Source organism: Polyodon spathula, chromosome 28 (genome assembly GCF_017654505.1).
Source record: "Polyodon spathula isolate WHYD16114869_AA chromosome 28, ASM1765450v1, whole genome shotgun sequence".
NCBI lineage: Eukaryota > Metazoa > Chordata > Actinopteri > Acipenseriformes > Polyodontidae > Polyodon > Polyodon spathula.
Window position 1 is genome coordinate 4,863,235 of NC_054561.1, and position 26,699 is coordinate 4,889,933.

General features: G+C 35.4%; 2 protein-coding genes across 4 annotated transcripts in view; one reads left to right on the top strand and one right to left on the bottom strand.

The window, feature by feature from the left end:
* Positions 1–4,400, bottom strand: part of nbr1b (NBR1 autophagy cargo receptor b) — a 30,139-nt gene extending 25,739 nt beyond the window's left edge. The window contains exons 1-4 of the mRNA XM_041231629.1: positions 4,122–4,400; positions 2,130–2,192; positions 1,562–1,580; positions 745–767 (exon numbers count right to left, since the gene is read on the bottom strand). Coding sequence (XP_041087563.1) covers positions 745–767; positions 1,562–1,580; positions 2,130–2,192; positions 4,122–4,235 — 219 coding nt within the window. The 5' untranslated portion in view covers positions 4,236–4,400. The remainder of the gene's footprint in view (positions 1–744; positions 768–1,561; positions 1,581–2,129; positions 2,193–4,121) is intronic.
* A 1,452-nt stretch (positions 4,401–5,852) lies between these two features.
* On the top strand, positions 5,853–22,893 carry LOC121301990 (proteasome activator complex subunit 3-like). 3 transcript variants are annotated; one of them, XM_041231752.1, is made up of 12 exons: positions 5,940–5,992; positions 8,215–8,247; positions 8,855–9,036; positions 12,203–12,265; positions 13,566–13,670; positions 15,517–15,571; positions 16,536–16,654; positions 18,154–18,222; positions 18,315–18,382; positions 20,115–20,169; positions 20,681–20,767; positions 21,210–22,893. In XM_041231752.1, exons 3-12 carry the CDS (start codon positions 9,025–9,027, stop codon positions 21,288–21,290), a joined length of 714 nt encoding a protein of 237 aa, XP_041087686.1. In that variant the 5' UTR covers positions 5,940–5,992; positions 8,215–8,247; positions 8,855–9,024; the 3' UTR covers positions 21,291–22,893. The 3 variants fall into 3 exon arrangements, with proteins under 3 accessions (XP_041087684.1, XP_041087685.1, XP_041087686.1); XM_041231750.1 differs by lacking the exon at positions 8,855–9,036 and having other exon boundaries at positions 5,853–5,992; XM_041231751.1 differs by lacking the exon at positions 8,855–9,036 and having other exon boundaries at positions 5,853–5,992; positions 15,517–15,553.
* Positions 22,894–26,699: the final 3,806 nt, after the last annotated feature.

The window sequence follows — 26,699 nt, forward strand, 5'->3', positions numbered from 1 at the left end:
ATGTTAGCTGCGATCAGCCGTTTGGTGTGCATTCTGGGAGCTGTAGTTCAAACTGGAGCGCGGCCCTAAGCGATTATATTGTTACAGGTCTAGTCAGAACTACACAAAAAAATGTTACCAAATCGTACAACTACACATTTTTAAACCTCCCCACCCACAGAAGGCACGAAAAGACTAATGGGAGCAGTAACTGCCCAGCAGTTGTTTTTATTTTTTACCCAGGTGAATAATAAAACACGCTCTCCCGGCACTAAACTTGCATGAAAAACCACCCGTTTTTTTTAAAAGTGCTGTAGCTCAAAAATTACCGGAACAGAATAGCACAAAACTTGTAGAAAAAAATGTAGCCTACCAATCAAACCTGAAATCCAAAATTGCAGGCAGATTGATTGAACTTAACCCCACTTTTGGAGCTGCACAAAATAGGGGCTTATAATGGAAAGAACATTGCAACCTTTACCTTCCTGTCATAATTAATTTATAAACGCACACTTAATAAAAGATAACAGATAAAGGGGAAAAAGACACACTCTCAGACCACAGGTTGGGAACCACTGCTATAGCACAGAATTATCCTGTGAATGATTCCTGTTATCAGGAAATGTTAGTATCCAATTGAAGATATATCCTGTACAAAAAAGCTGGTCACAATTCAGAATTTAGTTTGACTGGAAATGCTGCATTTGTTTTACTTTATTAATTGATGCTGCATTTGTGTTACTTTATTTAAGCCCATATGATTACCTTTATTGCTTCTTCATATTCCTCTATAAAAGAAAATAAATATATAGATAAAAGTTAGAAGTATTTAATGCAAGTAACAGCAATATAGTATTACTCATGTTGTAAACCCTACAGACTGTTCAGTAACACAAACAAATATAAAACAAAACATTATGACCCAGGTAATTAAACATAAACGCTAGTCAATCAAATCAATACACAGAAGGGCACATGTTAAGAGGGTCATGATTACAAGGTTCTAGCTGCAGGCTAAAAAATGTTCTTAAACATTACTTTTAAAAATCAACCACATGTTTTCACAAGAGGCGTAGGTCCTTCAAAGAGATGCATATTGAACTGAATAGCACAACAGAGCTATGGACAAACGTTTTGCATCACCTACAACTTTAGGATTGAGACAATTAAAAAAAAAAATAATAATAATAAAAATGAACATAGTTTAGATATTTTATTTAACATCATGTAATCAAATAAACTACACACTGGAAGCCATAATAGTTGTACAGTATTTCATGTTAGATTTTGAAGTGTTACATTTTTCAATTTCAGTTTTTCATTAAATATGTGGAAAACTACAAAGTGGTGATGCAAAACCTTTGGCCATAGCTGTACATTAATGTTTTAAAGTGGGAGTATTCAGAAGCCTTCACTGGCAAGTTACAGGAAGCATGGTACATATAATAAAGCACTGTACTCCACATTGAGTTTCTTTGCTAAACCTAAATTAGTATGTTAATGCAATCTGTAATGCAATGTTTATACATCTGAATAATTAGCAACACACAACACAGTTGTTTTATGTTTTCAGATAACATACCTTGACTGTTAATTGAAACCTGTAAAATAACAGAAAAAGGGGGAATTTTTTTTATTTTATTTTTTTTAATCACCTTGGCACCAGGTTACTTAGCATTACATATATTTTTGGGCAAACCTGCATATGGTAAAACATAGCCTTCTAGTCGCATTAAACAGTGCGTGTTATTTTAATAGACACAAAAGTATACTTTGATTTGTTTACTTTAGACAGTGGTCAGCAACAAATATTAACATATAAATTAATTATTGTTATTATTATTATTTCCATGATCAAACACACTGTCCTATTTTTATATGGCACACCATCTGATCTAGGCCTAATAATGAAATTCATTTTGAAAAATTCTGCAATAACAGGGGTAAACCAATCCGATCCTCAAGGGCTCTTCCTCATCAAATCATTAACTGATTCAACAGTTTCAAATAAGTAATTAAGGGGATGACTATAATGGCCCTCACTTTGACTACAAAATCTGCAAAATATGAAATATTACAAAAAGTAAAATAATGGCAAAAGTACATAATTAATACACTGTCAGAATAGAACTCAAATCCATTTAACTCACCTCCTCATTTTCCTCATCCAAATATTTCACCTGCATATTGTTCAAACCAAAATAAAATTTCACCTGAAAACCAAACATACAGTATTTCAGTTTTTAAAGCAGTGTACATTTATAGAAAGCAACCATTGCTCTGTATAATTAAATATATTTTTTCTATGCATCTGTTTGGTGTGCATACGGATTATTACACAATGACCAAATACATTCGGAACAGCAAGGTGGGATAGTTTATGTTTTATTTTTCATGTACTGCTGATGTACCCTTTAAGCTCTTCAAGAAAACCTGTAATGCCTCAAACTGCTACGCAACAGGAGTCTTATGTCCATCCCTAACTGAAGTTCCCTATCTCTCTACAGATGCAGACGAAAATTAAGCCTTTAGAAAATATTAAAAAAATCTTAAAAGGTGTACTGTAATTCACCTACAGTTTTATATTCCCTAATATAATTAGTTATAATTAATCAGTAGCATTAATGTCACTGTGTGGTTTCTGAATAAGTAAATGACAAAGGGCAAGCAGGTTTTCAGAGTTAAGGAAGTTTATATCCCTGCAGATTTTGGGCCTGTGAACAAGGTGCATTCCTGAGAAAGTTAAAAACTGGAAACTTTTGTTTAAATTTCCATTATAAGGATTGGAAGATACTGCGTTAATAACATTATAATTAGGGACTCTGGTTTTCAGGTTTTATTTTTGATCACTTGATGTCTCTTTAAACATATTTTGAGCCGATTCACTTTCTTAATCAAACACTAAATACCAAAGTAAGTTGTTTATTTTTATCCTTATATCTTGATTGAGTTAACAAACGACGTGCGTTAATCTCACCTGATTCTATTTGAACCTGCATTTTGTTCTGGCTCCAATCGCCAAGGTTTAACAACTATTAATTAAGGTTTAAAGGGAGGGAGAGAGATGGAAATTAAAAACCGAAAACTAGAGCCCGAATTATAATTCAACTATATCTTCAAATGTCTTCACTTTCAACTATGACTTATAAACATGAATTATGAATTAATAAACACTATACAACTATCTACAGAGGCACTGAAGACATTGTTTTTCTAAATGGCTCTGTTAACATGTGTAGTGATATTACCAAACTAGAATAAGGTATATAAATAACCAAATGTAGTGTATAATCAAGTTTCTAATAGACAAGCAGTTCGGCTTCAGGAAAAGTATTAATAAACTGATATTCTAGCAAGTGTATCCCAAATAATGCGACTTCAATTTTGTCTAATTATTGAAAAATGTATCGTTATATAAACAGACAGAAGCAAAGATATAGTTCGTTTTCAAACAATATCAGTATTTTTAGTTGTACTGCCCTGACATGACAGGTGTTATTGTAACATACCAAGACTCATTTTTATTTAACAGATGGAATGATGTTGGCTCGCCTACTGCATTATTCTTTATCGTTTGTGTAACCAACAGCTCCATTCAATGTTAGGCCCAATTTCTAAAAGAACTGCGTGGGGAGGGGGAAGGGGTTACAAGATAAAGAGACAAGTTCATATTGTCAGAATGTTTTACCTGAGAAATTCGTTCACAAAAGTGTACAGTTCCACAGCGAGCTAGTATGATCGCCGTGGTATGTCCTAAAACAGGGTCTGCGATGACAGCCGCAAGTTTCTGTTAAAAATCGGGGCTTTCTCAGGTGTGCTAAAGTTTTCTGAAGCCCTTTTTTATCATTATTGTTTTGCGAGGTGCTTACGATTGCGAATCGTCGCAAATCGCTTTTATGGAAAGGGCCCCAGTTCGACCGACACTGATGTAGCGCATTTAAATTATTCCAAGTGCAAGATGATGTCGAGCAATAAAAAAAAAAAAAAATTGAACTGCAGTGTAATATCGACACATAAATGAGCTATTTGATATACTTAGTTAAAACGGATTGTATGTGGTTTTTTTTTTTTTTTTTTTTTTTTTACCAATTATTTGGTTCAGAAACCATCCTGACTAAAATTGCCACAGCAGAAAAACTCACCATGGCTTCCACGTAGTCCCAGGTTGTTCTCTCCGAATCCGAAACGAGGAAACTCTCTGCCTTTTCTTTGAAATTCACCTTCAGATTGATCGGGAAATCCATGGCTGTCGTCATTTGTTAAAATAAAAACTCATTTAAATCGTGTTCCCGGTTTTATTATTTTGTAAAACGTGTCTATTTGTAAGCCTGGTGCAGTTAAAAAGCCTTTTCTGTTGTCCCCTTAAACCAAGTCTAAACCTTCTTTTCCTTTCTGTTTACATCTACACGCCCCACGTGACAGGAAACTGCCCCACGTGATCCTGTCATTAAACATGCTAATGAGAGCATCCTTGTGCTGTGCAGGGATGCCAGGGAACAATTTGATTATGCAGCTTGTCGTCAAGGGGTACACTTATGTTTTTGTCTTGTTTTTTGTCTTTTTTTTATATATAAAGAAAATTATGAAACATAAAAAAAAAAAATAGTTTTACATTTTAGACGCACAGTGAACAACCAAAATCCGGTTGCGCAGTTCTTGCAAAACCCCATTAATACATAGCCACTACTAATCCAGAACAACAACAACAAACAGCTTTAACCATGCAGTATATCATTATAAGATATGTACGTAGTCTGCATGTTCGCCCTTTATCTTTTTTTGTTTTATTACGGGTGTGTTTGTAAATTAGTATGTATTGCAGCTCTCTTTAATGCAATACCAAGCATCGCCTTCAAAACCGCCATTAACTGAAACAGCTTTTTGATGTGAAACAAATACTGTAGTAACAAAATAATTTACACATTATGAAGGCACGTTTGTCTTGTCAAAATTACTGACTTCTTTTTTTTAGCCAGCATTATTTAAAAAAAAAAAAAAAATCTACATCTAGAATTCACGTAAATGCACTGCTTTCAAATCTGTGCTAATTCTACTGCCTGTGTTCACTTAATTTATTGAAAACAAAATGTAATCTGGCTGTCTCAGTCTTTTCGCTCCGCATAAAAGTAGTGCACTGGATTGAATATTCCTAACTCGGTTGAACTAAATTAAAATAAAATCTTTTACCGGTGTCTTAAAAAAGAAAAAGAAAAAAAAAAACAACAACTTGTACCTGAACAGATTGTAATGTTCTTGTACTATGTGCTAAATTTGGAAATGCAAACATGTATTTTTTTATAGAAACGTTTTCCTATTAACCCCCGACTTTTTAATTCTCTTATTACTGACATTTTGCTATTTATTTTAAATCTCAATATTATTACTATTTTGATTCTGCTATTTATTTAAGCATAGATTTTTATGATTGATTTTTTTAAAATGTATTTTTATTTATTTACTTCAATACAGATTGTCTATTTTATTTTGATGTTTTGTTATTGTACAACTGTCAACAAATAACAGTTGTGTGTTCACAAAAAAGAAACGTTTTCCTTCTAATTTTGTATTTGATAACATTAATTTAAAAATCCAATTAATACCTATGATTAATTTGTGACTAATTTGAAGCTGTTACATGTTTCAATATGAACTAAATCGAGTTAATAATCAAATTGATTCATCTTAAGAGAAGTAAATAAGACCTAAAGAAATGTAAATATATAAAATAGCACATTTTGTAATGCGTTTTATAATGGTGTCAGTAATATAAGGTTGAAAACCAAAACACTTAACATGGGGAATCCACGTGATTGACTGAGCGTCCTGTCAAGCAGTCGCAGCTTCAAACGTCATTTCTTGTTTCCACATTGGTAGCGTGTGGCTGTGAGTAACAGCTAAGTGTAGGGGTGCATAGTGCTGACATTTTGTTTGTAACCGTTTCACAGACTCTACCTTTTTGTCTGCAATTAGAATGTCTTATCTTCTCAAGGTGGACAATGCAATCAAGACAAAGGTAAGCAAGAAATATGCACGGCCCACCTGCAATTAGTTTCAGCTTAATATGAATTAGCTGCTGACAAAAACAAGGCCTGAGTGCTGGTAAATGGAATACGTTTAGAGCTTTCCCGCCGTAGGATTAATAATGTTTTCCAGCCAGTTGCGAGCTCGTTCATGTTTTTGAGAGGGACGTTATGTTTTTGCATTATTTTGTTTATTTTTATTTATTTTGTTGCAATTCGCCGTTGCTAGCCGGTGTCGGTGCAGAATGCGCTTCCCCGGTAAATTACGGGGTGAGATGTAGACCAGGCTGAAATGCACATGGCTGAGAATCAGCCCAGGCTATAATAGACTGGGGTGAGAATTAAGACAGCATCAAATTCAGGAGGGGTGGGCATTAGGCTGCGATACCGGTCTCCTATCAACTTTTGGTGCCTTTCAAATGTAAATACTTTGCGTACTGCAATTTTTCTGAACTTTTTTTTAACCTTGAATCGTAGAGTTTTCTTGACACTAGGTAACCCTTTTGTAAAATTGTTTTGTAAAGGTATTATTATTATTATTATTGGTAGGAAAGCGTGTATGTATTGTGATATGTGTTTACCATAGGTCTGTATTATGATGTGGAACGATAAATCGTCTGAACACGTATTTACGTTTTTCTCTGCTATCTTTAAAAAAGAAAAATCACACAATGGAAGACACATTTACGTTCCTTTGGAATTATATTTCGTTAAAAACGTTTATAGCTATATGTGACATCTTTGTACAGGTGTCGGATTTTGACAAGGTAGCAAACTTTGATGCCTGTCATATTTTTCTACAGATGTAGTGTTATTTTCAGGTACGCAGTTCACTGCGCTTGCTCTTGCATGCCTAAACAACGTCCGCTTTGAAAACACTGAAGCGCCCATTGAAATCTGTTACATTATGGTCTTTTTCATATTTTAATATTTCATATCATTCGCGTCGCTCGCTTCAGGTGTGGATACTCCCGTCTGAATGCAGTGACTTTTTAATTATTCTCTGCGTCGAGTGTGGATGCACCTTTTAACGTGTATTATGTCGTTGCAATCACTCAGGTTAAACAGTGTTTTATAATCTGCCCAAACATCAGTATTTTTCAACAAAACTTTCAGGAATTATTGTAACGTCCATTGGGTCATAGAATAACACATTTTTACCCATGTATCTCTAAGCAGAGTATATAATAAATACTTTACATAAAAATAAAAAAATAGAGATGTTTTGTGGGAAAAGGCAATTCTGAAGTACTTTTATAATGCTCCCCAGTGTTCTGAAAAAAGGACACCATTTCCAAGATACCACTGTAAACACAATGCCTTTTTTAGTGTAATTTTATAGGAAGAAAGTCAGCTACAGCTAGAAAGTTCCTGGTCCTGGGGGAGCATCCCACTGAAATGTTTGGTCCTGAAAGGGTTAAATAAGCATGTACCACTTATGCACAGCTCAAAAGCACTCATCAGAAATGTACCTCCTTTTCACATTAGCGAAACACCATCAGGTCTCAATTGATTGCACAACTACCAAAATCGGACATGGTACCATTTACTGACATTACACACATTTTGGTATGCGTACCACTTTCTGACCACTTTTTAAATGTAATACTATAAAGTGCTTTATAGGAAAGGGAACAGATGCTTTCATATAAATATGCCTTGATATTTATGTACTGGACTTATGTATTATTATTATTATTTGTATTTATTTTAATGAAGGAACAGTTAACAGAATTGAAAAAATATTAAAAACGAAAGAAATAATACAACTTGCTGTAGAAGTTGATTTAATGTTTACAGAAAAAGCAACAGAAACGAACGTCTGAAAATTGTGAAATCAATTGTTCAAAATCGTAGTTCTTGAAAGCGTATTTTAATAAATGTATGCATTTTAACAGTATGTGTGCTTCTGATGGGTAGCATCCTTTAAATCCAGTACTGTTTTCAGTGCTACATTTACATTTGATCTTTTCATTTCTAATGTATTTTATTCTCCTTGGAAATGCATAAATGGAAAGGGTTGGGATCTGACTTTCTAAGCTGTTTGTAAGTAAAATTAACTAAACCAGGAGGTAAGGACACAGGGCCTGATTACTGGAGTAATAAGTGAATTTTAAAACTTTACTACACTAAGTCTATGTTTGTGGTTGGTTTGTTGTGCTAGTTTCTACCATTTAAAAAGCTGATTATTAACCTGCCGTTTATTTTTTTACAGGTCGATGCTTTTAGAGAACGAATTACTGGTGAAGTAAGTAGAAGAAAATGTAGATTTTATTATTATTTTTTTTTTTTAAAGAATGGCTTCAATAGTGCACTATACTGTTAAATTAGTGTGTCGTATCCAGTACTGAAGACTTCATGTGATACGGGCCACTTGCTTGTCATAATGGATTGTGTGCATCACTTGGTTTGAACCATCATGACGGGTAGTTACTGGTTTTTTGCAAGAGTTGACATTCCAGGTAGACCAGGAGACACTGCCTCCAGGGACAATTTCATGGGAACCCACTATCATGCCCCTTGTTCAGTCACTTGGATTAGTCAGTTTTTCCACATTGTTGCTGAATAGTTGCACACAACTCTCACACTAAGCTGGTTCCCAGCTATACCTGCACATTGGTCGGCAGCATCTAGCGAATTCACAATTTTTTGATTTGTATGTCAATCTTTGCACATGCCAACTGGTAATCTCTGTAGTAAATATGTCCAGTACAGACTGAAATGACATGATAACTATGGCGGGGAAGCAGTCATACACATGCCATGAATTAAATAAGAGCACCATTTTCCAATGTTAGAGAATTAGAGTAAAGGCAAGATGATGCTGATTTACAATAGTATGTATTTTTTTGCAGAAAATGTATGTTAACACCTCCCCTGACTGGCTCTACAGTGGAATGTCAGTCTGTACTCTCCCGCTTTACTACACCCAGATGTGCAAAGCTTGACAACTTGGCCGGGATCCTACCAGAGATTGCTGAGACCAAGCAAAATAGTGAACTTGCAAGGCGCTACCAACTCCTCTATGTGCAGCAAGGTATAGCCATTGCAACAGCTTCACCGTTTTCGTTAAATAAATACCTGTCTGGCGGTTCCTCTGGACGGGAGGATTTGTTTTTCGTTTTTCATCCATGGTTGTGATTGACTGCCTCGTGTGTTCATTGAAATGAAAGCATGCAGTGCGGTTTGTTTTGGTTTTACGTCTTCTCTTTAGTCTAGATATCTCAGTCTGGTCTTGGTTTGCACACCCTTCTATCTTTGCAGTAAAAAATGCTTGAATTCACGCTGAGGTTATACCTCCTGTTTTTAGTTACGCTAAGAACTACAGTGTAAAATATTTGAACGTATATTAAGCAAAATATAAATGTTAAATATTTCGACAACTTTTGAAAACCAAATTGTTGTAAACTATTCTGCTAAATTAAAGTGAAAGAAATTCATTTTTATTTATTAGTTTTTCGCATAGGTCTATTTATTCTCCATTACTACATGTATGTGTGTCGCTTTAAGATTGGACAGGTACCGTGTCACACGAATGACGATGTTTTGAGTTGTGACTAGGAAAACATTTAGGGTCAATTACAGCGTACCACATTTAATCCACATAATGTGTCTAACTATTAAGCAGGTCTAGGCCTCTTGATTGAATTAAAGTTAGTACACCTGCTAACCCCGATTGCAGTTTACCAGAAGTTGATCATCACAGGTGGATCATCTGGTATACCAGACTAAACAAGATCCTGATCGCAGCGTACCAAATCAGATTCGTGATGATCCTCTTCAAGTGGATTAACTTAGTTCTGTGAATGATAAGACTACCTTAGTACGCTTTCTCGTCCGAAGCATTTACTGCTTACAGTGTTTTGCAGAGACAGCTGCATTCTCCCCTGAAATGACGAGTACATCTGAAAACTTTAAAATAAACTTGTTAGGCATGTTTTTAAGTTTAACATAATTCAACTTCAGTTTATATGCTTTTACAAACAGCTAATGGTCCATTATCGTGCAGTTAAACTTTTCTATGCCTGTGCAGCAATGTTGGCAGCTAAAAATGCAAGTGTGATATGCTAGTTTGAAATGTGAAACCTGTAATTAATTCTTATACATCAAGGTGTCTGTATAGTATCTCCAATCAACTGATCTAAATAATAAGTAATTAACACATGAACTATTGGCTAATGACGAGCTGAACTTGCTCGTCGCACAAAAGTTAGACAAACTTTTTTCTTTATAAAACACTGCATGAAGAGACTTGGGGGCCATTTTTACTGTTATTGGGAGGTGGGTATTTGGTTAAATGCGTTATATCGTTCTGTATATTTGTTCCATTAAAAGTTCTCCAATTATAACTACAGTATTTTAAATGTAAAATTCCCTCAATCAGCTAGTTTATTTATTTGCTGCGTAATTGCAATCTACAGTTTGTACTTCTCCCCTCCATTTCAAACTTATAAGTGTTAATTTTATTCAATGTCATATTTACTTTAGATTCCTCCCCAGCCCCCACCCCTAATATGTTGCAAAAGTATAATTCGGGCTTCTGATTTTTAGTGTTTTGCTAGTGTTTCACGCCCCTTTCAAGAATTCAGCTGATACCTGTTAAGCCATTCGTGTAGCTCAATTACAACTTATAAATGTGTAAATAGTAAAATTTTAGTAGATTTTATTTTTTTTTTTTTCTGTGAAAGAAGTTGCAGTAAAAGAAAGTGTGCTTGCACTCTCAGGGGTGTGCAATTCATATCACCTGACGCCTGGGACAACAACATTTGTGTGAGGGACAGTGCATTTTGCCGTTCTACTTTGCCTTTTGGACAAGTAGTTTTGATTTATTTACTTCTCCTATGTTTTGTTCTGTTGCTAGAAAAACGCTTGGGGTATATTTGTAGAGAGCCACGCAAGTTTCAGGAAACTGAATTGCGGCAGTCTTAGTACACACACACAAATATTAAAAAAAATGTTTTTCCCACCCCTAACGCTACTGATTGGATAGCTGTGGAAGAAGCTGATCTTCTATTGGTTACAGAAACCCAGAAATGTGTGCCAAGAGAGGCTCTGGCAAAGCACAGACAAATCTTTTAAATGTAAGGTATTTACATGTTTGTAAATTAGCAAAAAAGTGATACTGCTTTCTAAATGCATGAACATTTAAATGCAGCAATCTAGTAAAGTTACCAAAAAAAAAAACACACCAGTCGTTAAGGTATTGGCGGATTAGAAAAACAGTGTTCTGGTTAAGTGTGGTCAAGTGTGTACTTGTTGTTTTTTTTAAAAAAACAACAAAAAAACAGAAGTTTACTGTTTAGAAGCATTTCAAGACAAACTTTCCCTGGCAAAAAAATGTAATCTGGTCACCTTGCTACAAAAAGGATACTGCTGCTCTAGAAAGAGTGCAGAAAAGAGCAACCAGAATTATTCCTGGTTTAAAAAGCATATGCTCATATGCTAAAATAATTCAATCTATTCAGTCTTGAACAAAGAAGACTACGCAGTGATCTGATTCAAGCATTCAAAATTCTAAAAGGTATTTTGACAATGTTGACCCAAGTGACTTTCTCGACATTAAAAAATTAACAAGGACCAGGGGTCACAAGTGGAGGTTAGATAAAGGGGCATTCAGAACAGAAAATAGTAGACACTTTTCTACACAGCAAATCGTGGGAAACTGGAACCAGCTCCCCAGTAAAGTTGTTGAAGCTGACACCCTGGGATCCTTCAAGAAGCTGCTTGATGAGATTCTGGGATCAACAAGCTACTAACAACCAAACGAGCAAGATGGGCTGAATGGCCTCCTCATTTATAAACTTTCTTTTGTTCTTTCTTCTTATGTTCTAATAGCTGCCATATTTCAAGATACCAAGATGACTTTTACTGTTTAGAAGCAGGATATTGAAACCCTCTGGTTCACAGGCCATGCAAACGAACCGAGTGCACTTGCAAACTGCATTGTGAACACAAATGAAAATAAACTAACTTTTGCTCACATCCACATGAACTCTGGCCCTTTGCTGACAGATAAGTGTGAACAGCAAGCAAATTGGCCCAATGTTTCAGACGAAACAAACCAGTCAGTACATTTGAAACGGGCAGCCTTAATCAGCATCTGAAAGATGCAATCAAAAAGGAGGCTAATACTCAAACAGTTTCCCCTTGAACATGAACAAGTTCTTGCATCTTTTACTAATCTGTGTTTTCATTTTTGTTAGGCAGAGGACTTGGTTGCAAATTTCTTTCCAAATAAATTATTGGAACTAGATCATTTTCTAAAGGTTAGTATCAGTCCCTATTTATTTATTTAATCATTTATTTATTTTTTATTCTGTTTAGAATTAATCATACTCCCTGTTTTTAAGTTTCTATTTTTTTGGGTAGGAGGTTGTCAATTGATTTAGACTTGCTGGCCATTTGAATTAAAACCGATGATTAGGTGTGTTTTAGTTTCTCGCTGCTTGTTGATGTGTCACGTGTTCTGGGGACCCCTGTGTCTGCTGGTTTTCATTCCAACCGAGCTCTCAGTTATTTAACTAGACCCTTAATTGAACTGATAATTTGCTTAATTAGACCTTTTTACTTGTTTTCAGAACATTTTATAAGTAACTTGAAATGCAACTGTTTAAGAGCTGAAAACAAGTACAAATGTCTATGCAAATTATCAGTTCAATAAAGGGTCTAGTTAAGTAATTGAGAGCTCGGTTGGAATGAAAACCAGCAGCCACAGGGGGTCCCCAGGACTGAGAGAGAAGCCCTAGCCTAGATTCTTCTCTTTCCTTTTGAGCTTCTCAGTTTAAGGGACTTGCATTACGAAATGAATTGTAATTAAGTGTAAAGAAAGAAGTGGGTGTACAGTAATTACAATAAATGTGATTTTTAAAAAAAGTTGAAGCTCATTTGACTACATTCAGTAATTCATGCCTTGCTGAAGCATGGTGTTAAAAATAGCCCAGTGTTATAAAAGCCACATTCTTAAACACTTTTTAAATGCTTAGAGGATTGAACTACCTTCAATCAGTAGTATTATGTAAGTGATCAGGAGGTAGGCATTTCATATTAAATGTGTCAATTCAGCAACTCATGCTAGTAGACCTATAAACTCAGGTGTGACTTATTCATGCTGTGATAAGTGTGAACAGTTCAGAACACATTTACCTGGGGCATATTTATTCAAACTTGCACCTGGTAATTTCAATAATATACTTAACAGGTGAAGTTCTGAAACCCAGGACTGGATGCGGGGCTAGTGAAAGTTTCAAGCTGTTGGTATACTTCTATGATTCATTAAATACGCCAGTGAGATTAATGTAGTTTTAAAGGCTGTGATATTGGGATCTTTAGTATAACTGACAGATATTTACAACACTTTAGGATGTACTGTATTTTAAATTCAATCCTCAGCAGCATTAAACAGGATATTTACTTTAATCACTTGTTGTTTTTGCAGTTTTAAAGTTCAGCAGCAGTCTATAATGGATTGGCCTGCATTGCCAGGCTTTACACACTAAGAGTATTAACTAAGGTTTGCATGCATTTGTTCACAGTATTTATTAATATTTCTGTGTCTTCCTGTTGTAGGAGCCTATCTTAAATATTGTGGAATTAAAAGATATCCATTCAGAAATAAACTTGACGGTGCCAGACCCAATCTTCCTCACAAACAGTCATGATGCATTGGAACCTGTAAGTTTTAATTAATGCACTTTTGTATACTAGAAGTAATTGGGGGGCATTTAGACTAGATCTGGTGAAATGTTATGTTTGTCTCAAATCTTAAAGAATCACACTTCTTAAGAAAACTCTTGAGTGCAGCAGTATTTGTTTACATGGAACTGCCTTTAGATTGTAGTATTGTCTGCAGGAATTTATGGGAGTTTTGTAATCACTTAATTCAGAGGGGAAGAACTCCATCTCCCAGCACCCTTTGCAAGCAACAAACAATATCTGTCTCAATGACACATCCATATAGACCCTAAAGTAAAAAGTATAACTTGGTTTCTTATGACTGTGATTTAATGACTCGTGCACGATTCTATATTCCATGACTCCTGCAGGAACTAAAAACAGTTTGGTGGGAAACCTGCTTCGTTTTTTAAATTAACATTTGTTTATAAAGTATAAGATAAGAACAGGTACCGCATTCCTTTGAATTTAAGGCGCAGACCAAATTTCCTACCCTCAATTTCAGGAAAAAATAAAACCTCAAAGGTGCATTTACAAAGCTACAATCTCGGTTACACATATGGAGGCAATTTGCGGCTGTCTGCTCTCACACAGAGCATTACAGTTACGCAAAGTGCCCCAGGTCCAACACATTGTTATTATTACTGTTCTACAAGATTTTATTATTATTTTTAAAATTAGCATAACACATCCACTAGTTGAATAGACTGGGCTAAATCTAGGAATGACAAACAAGCAAGAGTATTTATGCACTACATTGCTGAGGTAGAAAGAAGGCAGCTGCAAGAGAAAATAAAAGGTGCAACGTTCCTGTCAGTGATGTCAGATGGTTCAACCGACAGCACTGTCATAGAAGAGGAGCTAGTATATGTGTGATTCTGCCAGAAAGGGCTGGTGACTGTGCAGTCTGTGAAGAGGGCAGATGCCCAACACATCTCAGAAGCCGTTTCTGCAAAATAAACAAGATTTGCATGAGGGACAACAAGTTTTACCGTTGCTTTGCCCATCGGACAAGTACTTTTTTTCTTCTTTTGTCACAATGTTCTGTTGTTAGAAAAACTACCATAGATTTCTAGGCAGTCACACAAGGTCCTGAAAACTCTAAACTGTGGAAATTTCGCACATAAAAATGAAAATGGGGGGGGGATGCGTAACGCTAAACATCTAAACAAAAATATATGCAGAGTACACATATCCTTTTAATTCACAAACCCTCAGTCACACACAGTAACAAGTAGAAAGTGTAACAGTAGAAAATAAATATATTTTTTAAAAATATACATAACATAACAATTCTTAAATTAAATACACTTATGGCCAAAACACATGACTATTTATTTAATCAGGTTAGTAATAATATTTGTCTAGCAGAATAAGATTGTAGTTGTGCACTGAGATTTAAGTTAGCATTGGTATATTTTACAAATGCAGTTTTACAAATGTGTACTAAGCTTGAAGCATTTTTGTTCAAATTTAAGAGTATTTTTAGAAACATTTTATATAATAATAATAATTGATAATACCCGGGAATAATCATATTTTTTTTAATAAAGTAGCTGGTACAAATATAGTATTGAGATGGACTGTGCCGATCTCCGGCTTATTTTGAAAACCCTGATCACTATACTTGAATTTACAAATACAGGCAATTTTTTAGTAGAAAAAAATGGTTTTAAAGTGTGTCTTAAATTCAAAGGAATACAGTATATAGCACTGAATTGATGATATGTACTAGACTAGTTAATTAGGGCCACAGAGCTGTTAAACTGTGTAATAGTTTCAAAGCAAGTACTGCATTCTAGAACATTAAGATTTATTTTTAAACATCTGTCATTTAATATTGCAGCAAAATGCAAAAAAGAGAAAGCTGAATGATGATGCAGGTGAGGAAAATTGTCAAGGTAAGCCCCCCCCCCAATTAGATTTGTATGTGCTGACTAATGTCTTCTCAATATAGAAGGAACTTGAAACTAGCTAATTGGTCAATGTCAATAAGTGCTAGGTTGATTGGCACACCTGCAAAAGCAATAAAGTATGCAACTGTGTTAATATTAATGATAATATTCTGGCTTATGGCTTCACAAATTGTCAACACATCACAACCAGGACTGGGCTAATGAATTTAATTGCTTAATGTGCTTGGAAATAAGATTGCACCTCCTCATCTGCATGCCGTTGTATCAGGTTAGAAGCAGTGATTCACTACTAGATGCATGCTAGGTCGGAGTTGGTATCGGAGGGCTTGTCAGGCCTTTCTTTCGTTCTTCTATAGCCCGTACAGATCCACTTACTCAGAAGGTGTTAAATCTGATAAAATCAAGCCAAATTAGAAAGTAGTAGAAATTCCTTCCTTTTTGATTTTAGGTAATAGACTTGAGTTGTAGTAAATGTTTTACAAGCCTTATTGTGATGCAAGTTGGTATGTACCACAAAACCTTGAGAGTTTCAAGATATAGCTCATCATACTCAAAGCTTGTGATTTGGTTACACTAATGAAGGCAGTATCTTGGGTATTGTACACTTGAATTTGAACTCACTTTACATTGACATTTGTTACAAGAAGTTAGGGAATGTACTATCCATGTAGACCACTTCACTGGTGAAACTCTCAGGCATGCTGAACTTATAAGAACATAAGAACATAAGAAAGTTTACAAACGAGAGGAGGCCATTCGGCCCATCTTGCTCGTTTGGTTGTTAGTAGCTTATTGATCCCAAAATCTCATCAAGCAGCTTCTTGAAGGATCCCAGGGTGTCAGCTTCAACAACATAGCCTTTGTGAGAGATGTTGCTGACATAGATTTCTGCTTTGAAAGGTGTACTTTTCTATTGTTGTGTATCTTACTAATGGCTTTCTCTGCTCAGTGGCAGGTACCAAGGTATTTGTGATGCCCAATGGGATGATGAGGAGTAACAAGCAGCTGGTGGACCTTATAGAAAAAGTGAAGCCAGAGATCAGGACCCTTATAGAAAAATGCAATACAGTAAGTCATTGCTTTGAAGATTGTCAAATGTGCAGTGTTTGCTCCTACAGACTGAGGGTCAGTGTGGCCCCCCCTCTCAAAATTTTAGGGGGACAATTTCTTCAGTGAGGGGGTCAATATGTTTGATTCAGAACCGACCACCATTTCTTGTTTTTGTTTGTTTTAAATATGCCAACAGAGTTTAGTGACATTTTTGGTGTTTTTCATCTGACAGTATTTCATCTTGATCGCCCTTTGCTAGTAATGTACTAGTTTTGAGGCAGCACTCCCTATTTTTTTTCACCGGATTGAAAGATAAAAACTTTTACTCTCATACCAGACATAATGGCTTGTCAAATAAGACCGCATGGCAATATTTTGGTTTCTGATTGGCCATACATTCTGTATTTTAAAATGAACCAGTAGTACTTAAGTTACAATAAATGCCTTTTAACCCTTTGCAGTCCGTTTATTCAGCGCTTGTCAGGCGCTAGGTCCAATTTATTTTCACACGCGCTGTTTATTTTACACGCATTGTTTACATTTTTTTGAGTAAAAGAGGTTTAAAAGGCATTGAATCGCAAAAGGACACTCGGTAGAAAAAAACGACTAGAGACCTGTCCTTTACCTCTTTTACATTTAAAAGACATTGGACTGGAAAGGGAAAATGGGACAGCGCGTGTGAAAATAAATTGGACCCCCTGCCGCACCTGACAGGCGCTGAATAAATGGACGGCAAAGGTTTAAATCAACAATGCGGTTTTCGTTCACAAATCTACTGCACTTTGTATAGTACACATTTCTCCCATATCATCAGATATTTAGTCTAGCAAATAAATAAGTTTATAGTGGATGAATTTAACAGCATGGTTAAGCACAAATATAATAGCCTATGTTTCAACAGTCACTGTCGAAGCGGATTACTTAATCTTCCATTAGTAAAGGTCAGGTGCAACAGGGATACAAGGTTATATTTGCTTGTTGTTAACAAGTCTGATGTTGTCGTCCAGGCTTTACTGTGAAACTGACTGTAACCAGGGAGGTTGTGAGCGCATCCTACTGGACTGGAGAATAATGCGGCACAAGAGTTTAATTATTAAAACACAAGTGTAAACAAACAAGTGAAAAAGATTAGCCTGTCGTCAGACATGCATTGTTAATACAACATGCATTAATTTACTGCTTATTGGTATTGCGTCTGGTCTGGGAAGGGGGGCACACGGGTGCGTTAAGAGAAATTCAGCGGGACATCTTTTATTTCAGGGGGCATTGGTGCAATGGCGTAGCCTAGCGCGAACACTGAATGTGTGTGTTTTTAAATGACAATAACTTACCCCTTTCTAGAGAACCGCTTATCTAGTTGCGATTAAACTTCCTATAGCACAAGAATCTGGGGGTATATTGAGGCCTCTGTCTGCACATGTAGAAACTTTCACATGCAGATGGTGGATGTTGAATGTAGGGATTTACTTTGTAGTGATACTGGTGTAATTTTGTAAAGCAAATTAACTTTCTTTCAGGTTAAAATGTGGGTTCAGCTGTTAATTCCAAGAATAGAAGATGGCAACAACTTTGGTGTATCTATTCAGGTAATTTTATTATTTTTTTTAAATCTGAGTTAAAATTCAGCATCAGTACAGAAGTTCAGCATTTATAATATACAGTGCAATCTAATCAACAGGAAGAGACTGTAGCGGAGCTCCGAACAGTTGAGGGGGAGGCGGCTTCCTACCTGGACCAGATTTCAAGGTACTCTTGTTTATTTACGAAAGAAAGTGTTGCTACATTCAAGGTAATAGGGGGCACCCATGTCATAGAGGCACATTTTTGCATGCGTTAGACTAGTAGTGGTCTGCTTGTAGTTTCTGACAGAGTACTCCATTAGTGAAATGAAGGAGCTTTATTTCAGCACTGCTCACAGCAAGTCAAGAGCAACAAGAAGAAATTTACTTTAGGATCATCAAGGCCCCTGCAGTACAAGTCTGGGTGGAAAAAGAACTGGGCTTTCCTTAGAGTCGAAGGCTCTGATGCAAAACATTTTCTCTCGCTCAACTTAAATTTACTCCTGATGCTTTAACCCTTAGCGGCCCATGTATTCAGCGCTTGTCAGGTCCGTGCGGGGCCCTTAAAAGGGGCGAGCGACTAATACATCGCTATGATGTATGCACCGGTGTGTCTAATATTGAACCAATAAAAAGATTTTTATGGTAATTGAAATGTTTTTTTGGATATTAATATATTTAATGAGAGCTCTATAATACACATTATATAAAATAATTTCAATACGCACTGCATTCTAAATAAATTACATTTTTTTTGGTTGTGTAATTGTTGACACCACGTGATGTGTGAAACCTGTATTTTGATGATCTGAAGCTCCAGCATGCAAGAAACATACCATCAACCACATATTTTAAAAGCATATTTCATTTTTTTGTAAAATAACACATTGAAAATGTAAATAACAAAGGAGTTTCTTAATTTAAGGTACATGTGACCAAATACCTTTTTTTCATGACATTGTGAAGATTTTTAAATATACTTTGTTAAAAATAATGTGGGTGTAACGTACCAAATGTTAAACATTAACCTCAATAAAACAGCTTTTCATAAAAGATAAACTTGAACAAATGTTACAGTGCCTGTTGGTACCAAGTATTTGATCACCCAGATTTAAAGTTTGCTGCGGTGTCTCTCCAAACCTTTTTCTTAATAATCTCTTCCATGTACTGCTGTTTCTGTGCTTTATTTGTTTGACAGATATAAAAATGTGGATGCAGAAAAATTTCTTGCAATTAAACTGAAGCTGGGCAGAGGTCATATCAGTGGGTACTTTTCACCTGGTTAGTATAGTTGATAATTTCAGGTTGTTTATTGATGGACGTGAGATCAGTCCAACCCCTGAAGTGACAAACTTTGGTGTGAGGTTAGACTCAACACTGTCTTTTGAGGCTCACATCAGGAGTACTTGCAAAGTGTCCTTTTTTACATTTGCGAAACATTGCTCGTCTGAGATCATCCTTATCATTGTCTGATGCAGAGAAGCGAATACTTGCCTTTATCTCATCTAGATCGGACTATTGCAATTCTTTGCTTACTGGAGTTTCTAAAACAATTCAAAGGCTGCAATATGTACAAAATAGTGCTGCACGGGTGCTAAAAAAAAACAAGAAAGCACAACCGTACATCACCAGTCTTAGCATCTCTAAACTGGTTACCAGTTAAATACACAGTTGATTACAAGATTGTGCTGCTTACTTTTCAGTATTTACATGGCTTGGGTCCAGCTTACTTGAAGGCTATGCTTTGTCACTGTGTGCCCCAGCGCAATCTGCCAGTAATGCTAAACGAATTGTTTATCGATCCATGTAATAATGATTGTTTTTTTTGTTTTATTATTAAAATATACATTGTTTCTCATCATTTTAATTATGTATGTATTTGTTTATTTGTATTTATATATGTATTTCTTTTCCCCCAGATACTACATCACAAGAGCAAAACTAGTGTCCAAAATAGCTAAATATCCACACGTGGTAAGTTTATATTTAAGATTGGTTTTCTTCTGTGAAATGTCTACATAAATCAGGAAGAACACCATGAAACTGCCAAATGCAGACGTAAATTGGTGAATGACGGAGAATCTAGGGGGGCTGTTGTACCATAATACAATTTTCAACTATCGATTTGTTGGCAAAAAAAATATACTGATGATCCTGATTTTATGTTAAATGTTTAGCTCTCAATTGCACCTTTCCCCCAAGTTAGCAGTTACTTCTTCCTAGAATTCACTAGTGGCTGGCAAGTTCACAGTTCAGACTCTAAACCCCTGTCTGCCATGGTGCTCCCTGCAAATACTGTGTCATTGCTTTGCTTGTATTTAGTGGGTGTGTCTGACAGTGTTATTATTTGTATTACCTGCTCAATATGATCATCATTGAATTGTACTGCAGACACTTTAAACACCTGTTTAAGTATGGCATGCTTTGATTTGTCTATGAACAGTAACAGAGCCTTAATGAAAAATACCTGTGATCTCCCATACAGGAGGACTACCGGCGCACAGTGACAGAAATTGATGAGAAAGAGTACATCAGCCTGAAAATTATAGTGTCTGAGCTGAGGAATCAATATGTGAGTGGCATTGTTTTAATTTGGATTTTGTTGCTGCATGGGATTCTTAAAAGTTTTTGCACTAGGATTATTGGTTTATTGCTAAATTTAGAGGTTGACTAGATTTATTTCTTGAAGGTGAGTGGGTTACTGGTGCAGACTTAACATCAATATAACCTCAGAAATAAAATGTAAGGAGTGGTGAGGCATATATTACTTCAAATTTGTTATGTCCGATCAGTAACATTATTCTGCGCATACAGAAAACAGTATGTTAGAACTATTTGTTGAGTGCCAAATGATTAAGTGTTAATGAAAGCATTAGCTGAAACCTTTGTCAGATTCTTTTTGTAGTCTTGCCTTGAAATATAATTTTCATGGCTATCTTGAGATTTTGTGCAACATGCAAAAATGGTCTAACGTTTTTTTATTATTATTATTTTTGCTTTTTTTTTTTATACAGGTAACATTGCATGACATGATTCTCAAAAATATTGAAAAGATCAAGAGACCCAGAAACAGCAACGCAGAGACCCTTTATTAGGAAATAATTATTAAGAAATCCCAGTACTGTTATCGTAGCTAAAGACCATGGTTGCCTTGGGTTTGTGTCCGAGCAAATGGACTGTCAAGATGGGAATAACTGGCTGGAATTGTAAAGCACACGATACTTCAAGCTTTTATGTTAGTATTAAAAAAATAAACATCTTTTGTTATGTTTTTGTGATGTGTTGCAATTTTAAACCTCAGGTATGCTTTCTTGAAAGTGCTTACTTCATAAAGAATGTCTTCTGCAAAACAAGATAAGAACCATTAGTGTGCTGCATGTTAAGTAAAGACTGTCTCTCGCTCTCTCACTATCACTCTCTCTCTCTCTCTCTCTGTAAAAGGTCTTGAGTTACAATTACACTTTGTTATAGTACTTGTAATTTAGAGATTGGGACTAATTGTGTCCTGAAGTGGACCAATTTTTCAAACTCTTTCAAATTATTTCATTACTTTTAGATTTCTTTAAAATCCTGCTTTAAAAAAAAAAGCATATTTTGAAAAATGATATTGCAATACCTTTACTTGGTTTTAGTGCTGTTGCAATTTTATTTATCTCAAAAGACTTTGTTCCAGAGAGAAAAGGTTTGTGTCGAAGGAAAATAATTAGCTGTGTAACACTTGTTACATATGCATTTACATTGTGTAGTTTTACAAAACGTTTTAGTATTGTGTAACTAATAAATTGTGTACAGCACATTTAAAATGGGGTGCCACCCCTTTGCATTATTTTTAACTTATCAAAATATTTGTTATAGTTTTGCAGGCAACATTGTTTTCTAACAATGCAGATAACTGCATCTTTTTCTTTTTTTTTTGCTGGAAAGTCTATAGATGCAGTCAGAAAAGTAACACAGTACTGTACACTTAAGTTTGACTGACCCCTCCCAGTTCTTTTATTTTATTTTAACATTTCAGTTAGGTTTTTATCTGGTTCGTTCTTCTATTTTTGATATTGAGTTTTCAATCGCTGTATTGAGAGAAACATACAAATAAAAAATGTTCATTTGGGTCAAATCCATTTACCCTGCCACAACACTGAAAATTCACTTCCATTTAGAACTGAAGATGTAAGGTTTCACCTGCAGTTTTTAATTTTGCTCAATTTATCAGATTTTGACATCCTAATTTTTAGGGCCTTTTAAATTTGGTGCAACAGAACTCTGAACCACTCTAATGTATTGTAAAACTGAAAAAGTATCCTATTGAAGCTATCTTGTTTTGCATGGGGTGTTTTTTTTTTTTTTTTTTTTTTTTTTTTTTTTTAAATGTGGCGTCAATTTCATGACCCAGTGACAAGCAAAGATTTATTTTTAATAGTATTATTTACTTTTTAACACGATATTGTGATTCAATCCAGTACTTTTAATTTTGCTGCAAGAATGGATTTATAAATGTACCTACGATTGTTACTTTAGATTTGTTATCGTTTTTTGAGATTGCTTGGTCTTCCACTTTCCATTGCAGTATTATGACTGGTAACAAAGTTGTTTTGTTTTTTAAAGACTGCAATTCAAAGTTTGACCTCTTTATTGTTGAAATTAAGCTATATTGGTTACATTTGGAAGAAATGGAGTGAACAAAACTTTAATTGGGGGCTTATGAACTCTGCTATATAATGAAAAGATTTGTGACTGCTTATTCATAGTGACCTGCACTGACCAGCAAGACCAGTGCCTAGTTCAGGTGACCATAAATGCAGGATCTGCTTTCACAAGTGTGTTTTTTTTTGTGTTTTTTTTTTTTTTTTTTTTTTTTTTTTTTTTTTACTATTTTTTTATACATTTTCCAATTTCTCCCAATTTTGGAATGTCCAATGTTTGACCAGTTGTGCGCTACCCTCTGGGAACTCCCGTCCATGGTCTGCAGTGGTATAGAGTGGATTCTTTTAGCCTAATTTTCCAAACTCCCCCATGCAGTTATTTGTGCCTAACCTACTTTCACTTTGAAATTAATTTATCTAATACTGGCTATATTTCCACTGTTTTTCAGCTCTAGCTGTTGTGTTCAGTTTGTAGTTCTATGCTCTTGCAGTCCTGCTTTTTGTTTCAAAAGCTTGAACTTTATGTGTGTGTGTCTTTCTAGTGTAGAAGATTTAAACTAAAAAGAAGACATTTAGTTCCTGGGTCAAACAAGGCTGATTGCTGTATAAGCTGTTCGCAAGGATGTCAACTCTGTTGGTCTAACTAACGTTGTACTCTATTGGAGATTTTGAACAAAGGAATTTGGAGTTCAGTGTAACACTCCACTTAACCACTGACTATCAAGTATTTAGGGATGTCCCATTAACTGTTCAATAGGTCTCTTAATCATTTGCTGCTGTTTTTGTGTTCCAGGATTTTTCTCTAAGCTTGTTTGTCACCACACTGAGGGAATAACCCACCTGTGCCTAGAACTTTTGTTTTTATGCTGGTGTCCTATTACCTGAAACAAAGGACACAAAGTGGAACCATCAAACTGACAGTGCTATGGATCATTTAATACTGATGTTGTATGTTACATTTATTTCACTACAGCTGGTTCTGGTTTCAGAGAATATATCCACTTTGTCAAAATGGAGGATGACCCCATAAATGATACTGAAATCCAAAGGGAAGAGCTTAAATGACCTAGGAATATGAGGGGAAAAAAATGTACTGTGTTTTTTTTTTTTTTTTTTTTTTTTTTTTACATTGCAATATTCTTTAGTACACAGATGGCAGTAACATTGAAAGAATGCTGTGAGAGAAAGTACATGGTGTGCAAACACTTTAGGGTCAGATTGTGCTGATTTAGTCCTCTGCAGTGTGTTTTTAATGTATATTCCAACGATGTGAAATACCCCATTGAGTGTTTGTTTATTTTAGCGGTCTCCTTTTCTTATGTTTATGATGTAGAGTGCTGTGATTTAAATTGCTCTGTAATGTTAAAAAGTTTAAATTAAAAATGGTCTAATTTGGTTTATAAGAAACATCCAAATATCAAATCTATTATTGTTTCAAGTGTGTTAATGCCTTTAACCAAAATCATCTGGTTATTTTATAAAAGGAAACCAAATAAAACTTTAAATGGGGTAAAATTGTTTTGCTGTCACCTTGCTTTACATGTCTTCTTTCTGAGTTATAAGTTCACTTATAACTAAGACTGTTGCATAGTGATTGATAGATAGATGGGGTTTTCAAAATAAGCCAGCGATGGTGCGTCCAAAGCCTAATGCTATATTTCCAACGGCTACTTGTATTACAATTATTTTCAGGTATTGATAGATCCGTGTTTGCTGCTGCTACCGTTAAATCTTTCAATCTCTTATTTTTGCCAGCGCGTTCGAATTTATCATCAAATATTATAATGGACCTTTTTATACGAGATGTGACTGAAGTTATAAGAGGGGATGGGGTTACTGAAATGACCCGTGTAAGAGACGGAAGTAATTTATTATCGTGAGTGTTTCGTGTTTTGTTTGTTTTCTTGGTCTAACTGTTTTGTCATTTCATTGTTAGATGGCTAAACACTAACCGGGAACTGTCGCTACAAGCCAGCACCAAACCCGGACTACACCACTGCGCACTACTGTTTCATGAACGGTTGTCTTTCACCACACCTGCACAAGGGCACTCACTATCGGGAGAGGTGACTGTGTCTGTGTTCTGTGTTACTTATTGGTGTCTTATTGTTTCGGGACTGAAACCCTGGTTTTGCACAGAGGGATACACATTGCTGTGTACCGCCCGTGCTTATTATTTAAGTGTTGTTGACACACAACCCAGACAAACAGAGGAGCTGTTTTATTGAACTTTCACTGTCTTATGGGTGTTACTCCTGAGTACTGCACCAACTGCACATGTCCACTGCAAACCATTTGTCACAGGAACATATACAGGAAACCATACGGGCACTATCCAACTGCATTGGTGGCCTTACTGGATTTGTCAAAAATATTGAAACATCTTCTCTGAAACCATTTTGCCAATTGAAGTTAAACTTTGCATACTTAACCTCAGGGAGATTGTCTGTCTGAAGTATGTTATAAGTAATGTTGCTGCATCTGAAATCAACAAAAAATGACAGAAAGGAGTCTACATCAAAATAAGGGCAACAACTCAGGTAAGATAGCCATTAAATGTGTTTATCTAGATGCTAGAAATCTCAAAAACTTGGTTATCAGAGAATGATGGAAACATATATTAGTGGGTATACACTGTATAGGAAAGACAGGCAGGACAGAAGAGGTGGAGGGGTAGCGCGTCTTGAAGCCCGGGTGTTAAATCTGGAAGACAAAAACAACGCAGACTCAACATGGCTCACAATAAAGGACAAAAATTCAAAGGGCATAATAATAGGGGCATGCTATCGACTGCCAAATCCAGACACCAAGCAAAATAATCTGTTATACAATGACATTAGAAATGTGTGTAGCAAAGGAGAAGCCATACTAGTGGGGGATTTCAGGGTTCGTACACTTTAGGGAATATGGAATTCTATGACTTTTCCCTGGGTTTCCATGATCATTTTTTTTTAATTTCCATGACCTTTTTGCGCATCAAGGGACATACTTCCTATGACCTTCAGAGGACTAAGTGATCGGATTTGCCTGCCCAGACACTAAATCAGTGAACACAAAACAAAAGGAAACAAATAAAACAAAACTGTGCACACATTATGCTGCGGTTTAGTGCATTCTAATTATTAGAAAAAGATAAAAAAAAAAAAAAAAAACTGCAGGGAACTAAAATTATATTTTAGATGTCAGTAGAATTATGACCACAAGACAAAATCAGAATTCAGGTACAATCCATAATGTACAACAAATCAAGGGAAGTAATGTTAAAACTTTACAATGCATTAGTAAGACCTCATCTTGAATATTGTGTTCAGTTCTAGTCACCTCGCTACAGAAAGTAGATTGCTGCTCTAGAAAGAGTGTAAAGAAGACCAACCAGAATTATCCCGAATTTAAAAGGCATGTCATATGCAACAGCCTAAAATAATTACATTTATTCAGTCTAATTCAAGCATTCAAAATTCTACCTTATATATACCAAAATACCACTTATCCTTCACTATCTGTGAAACACACAATGTGGAAATCCCAGCCTAAAACCTCATCATAATAATAATAATACAAATAAACAGATTTATTTACCACAACATACTACCTGCTGTAGGTCAAGCTGATTGTAACTCCAAAATAGCAGTTTTTTTTTTTTTTTATCTTGCCATCAATTTTGTAAGCTAACTGCAGTGCTACAGCGTCAAAATCTTCAACATTTGGCAAAAAAAAAGAGGGTGCAAAATAGTTTTATTTTTAATTCCCAAGTTGGTTTGTAAAGAGAAATCAGACACTACATAGTTATTTAGTATCCCTATAAGAACCTATAGGATTTGTATAGTATTGCATTTGTACAGTAGTATTGTATAATATATACTA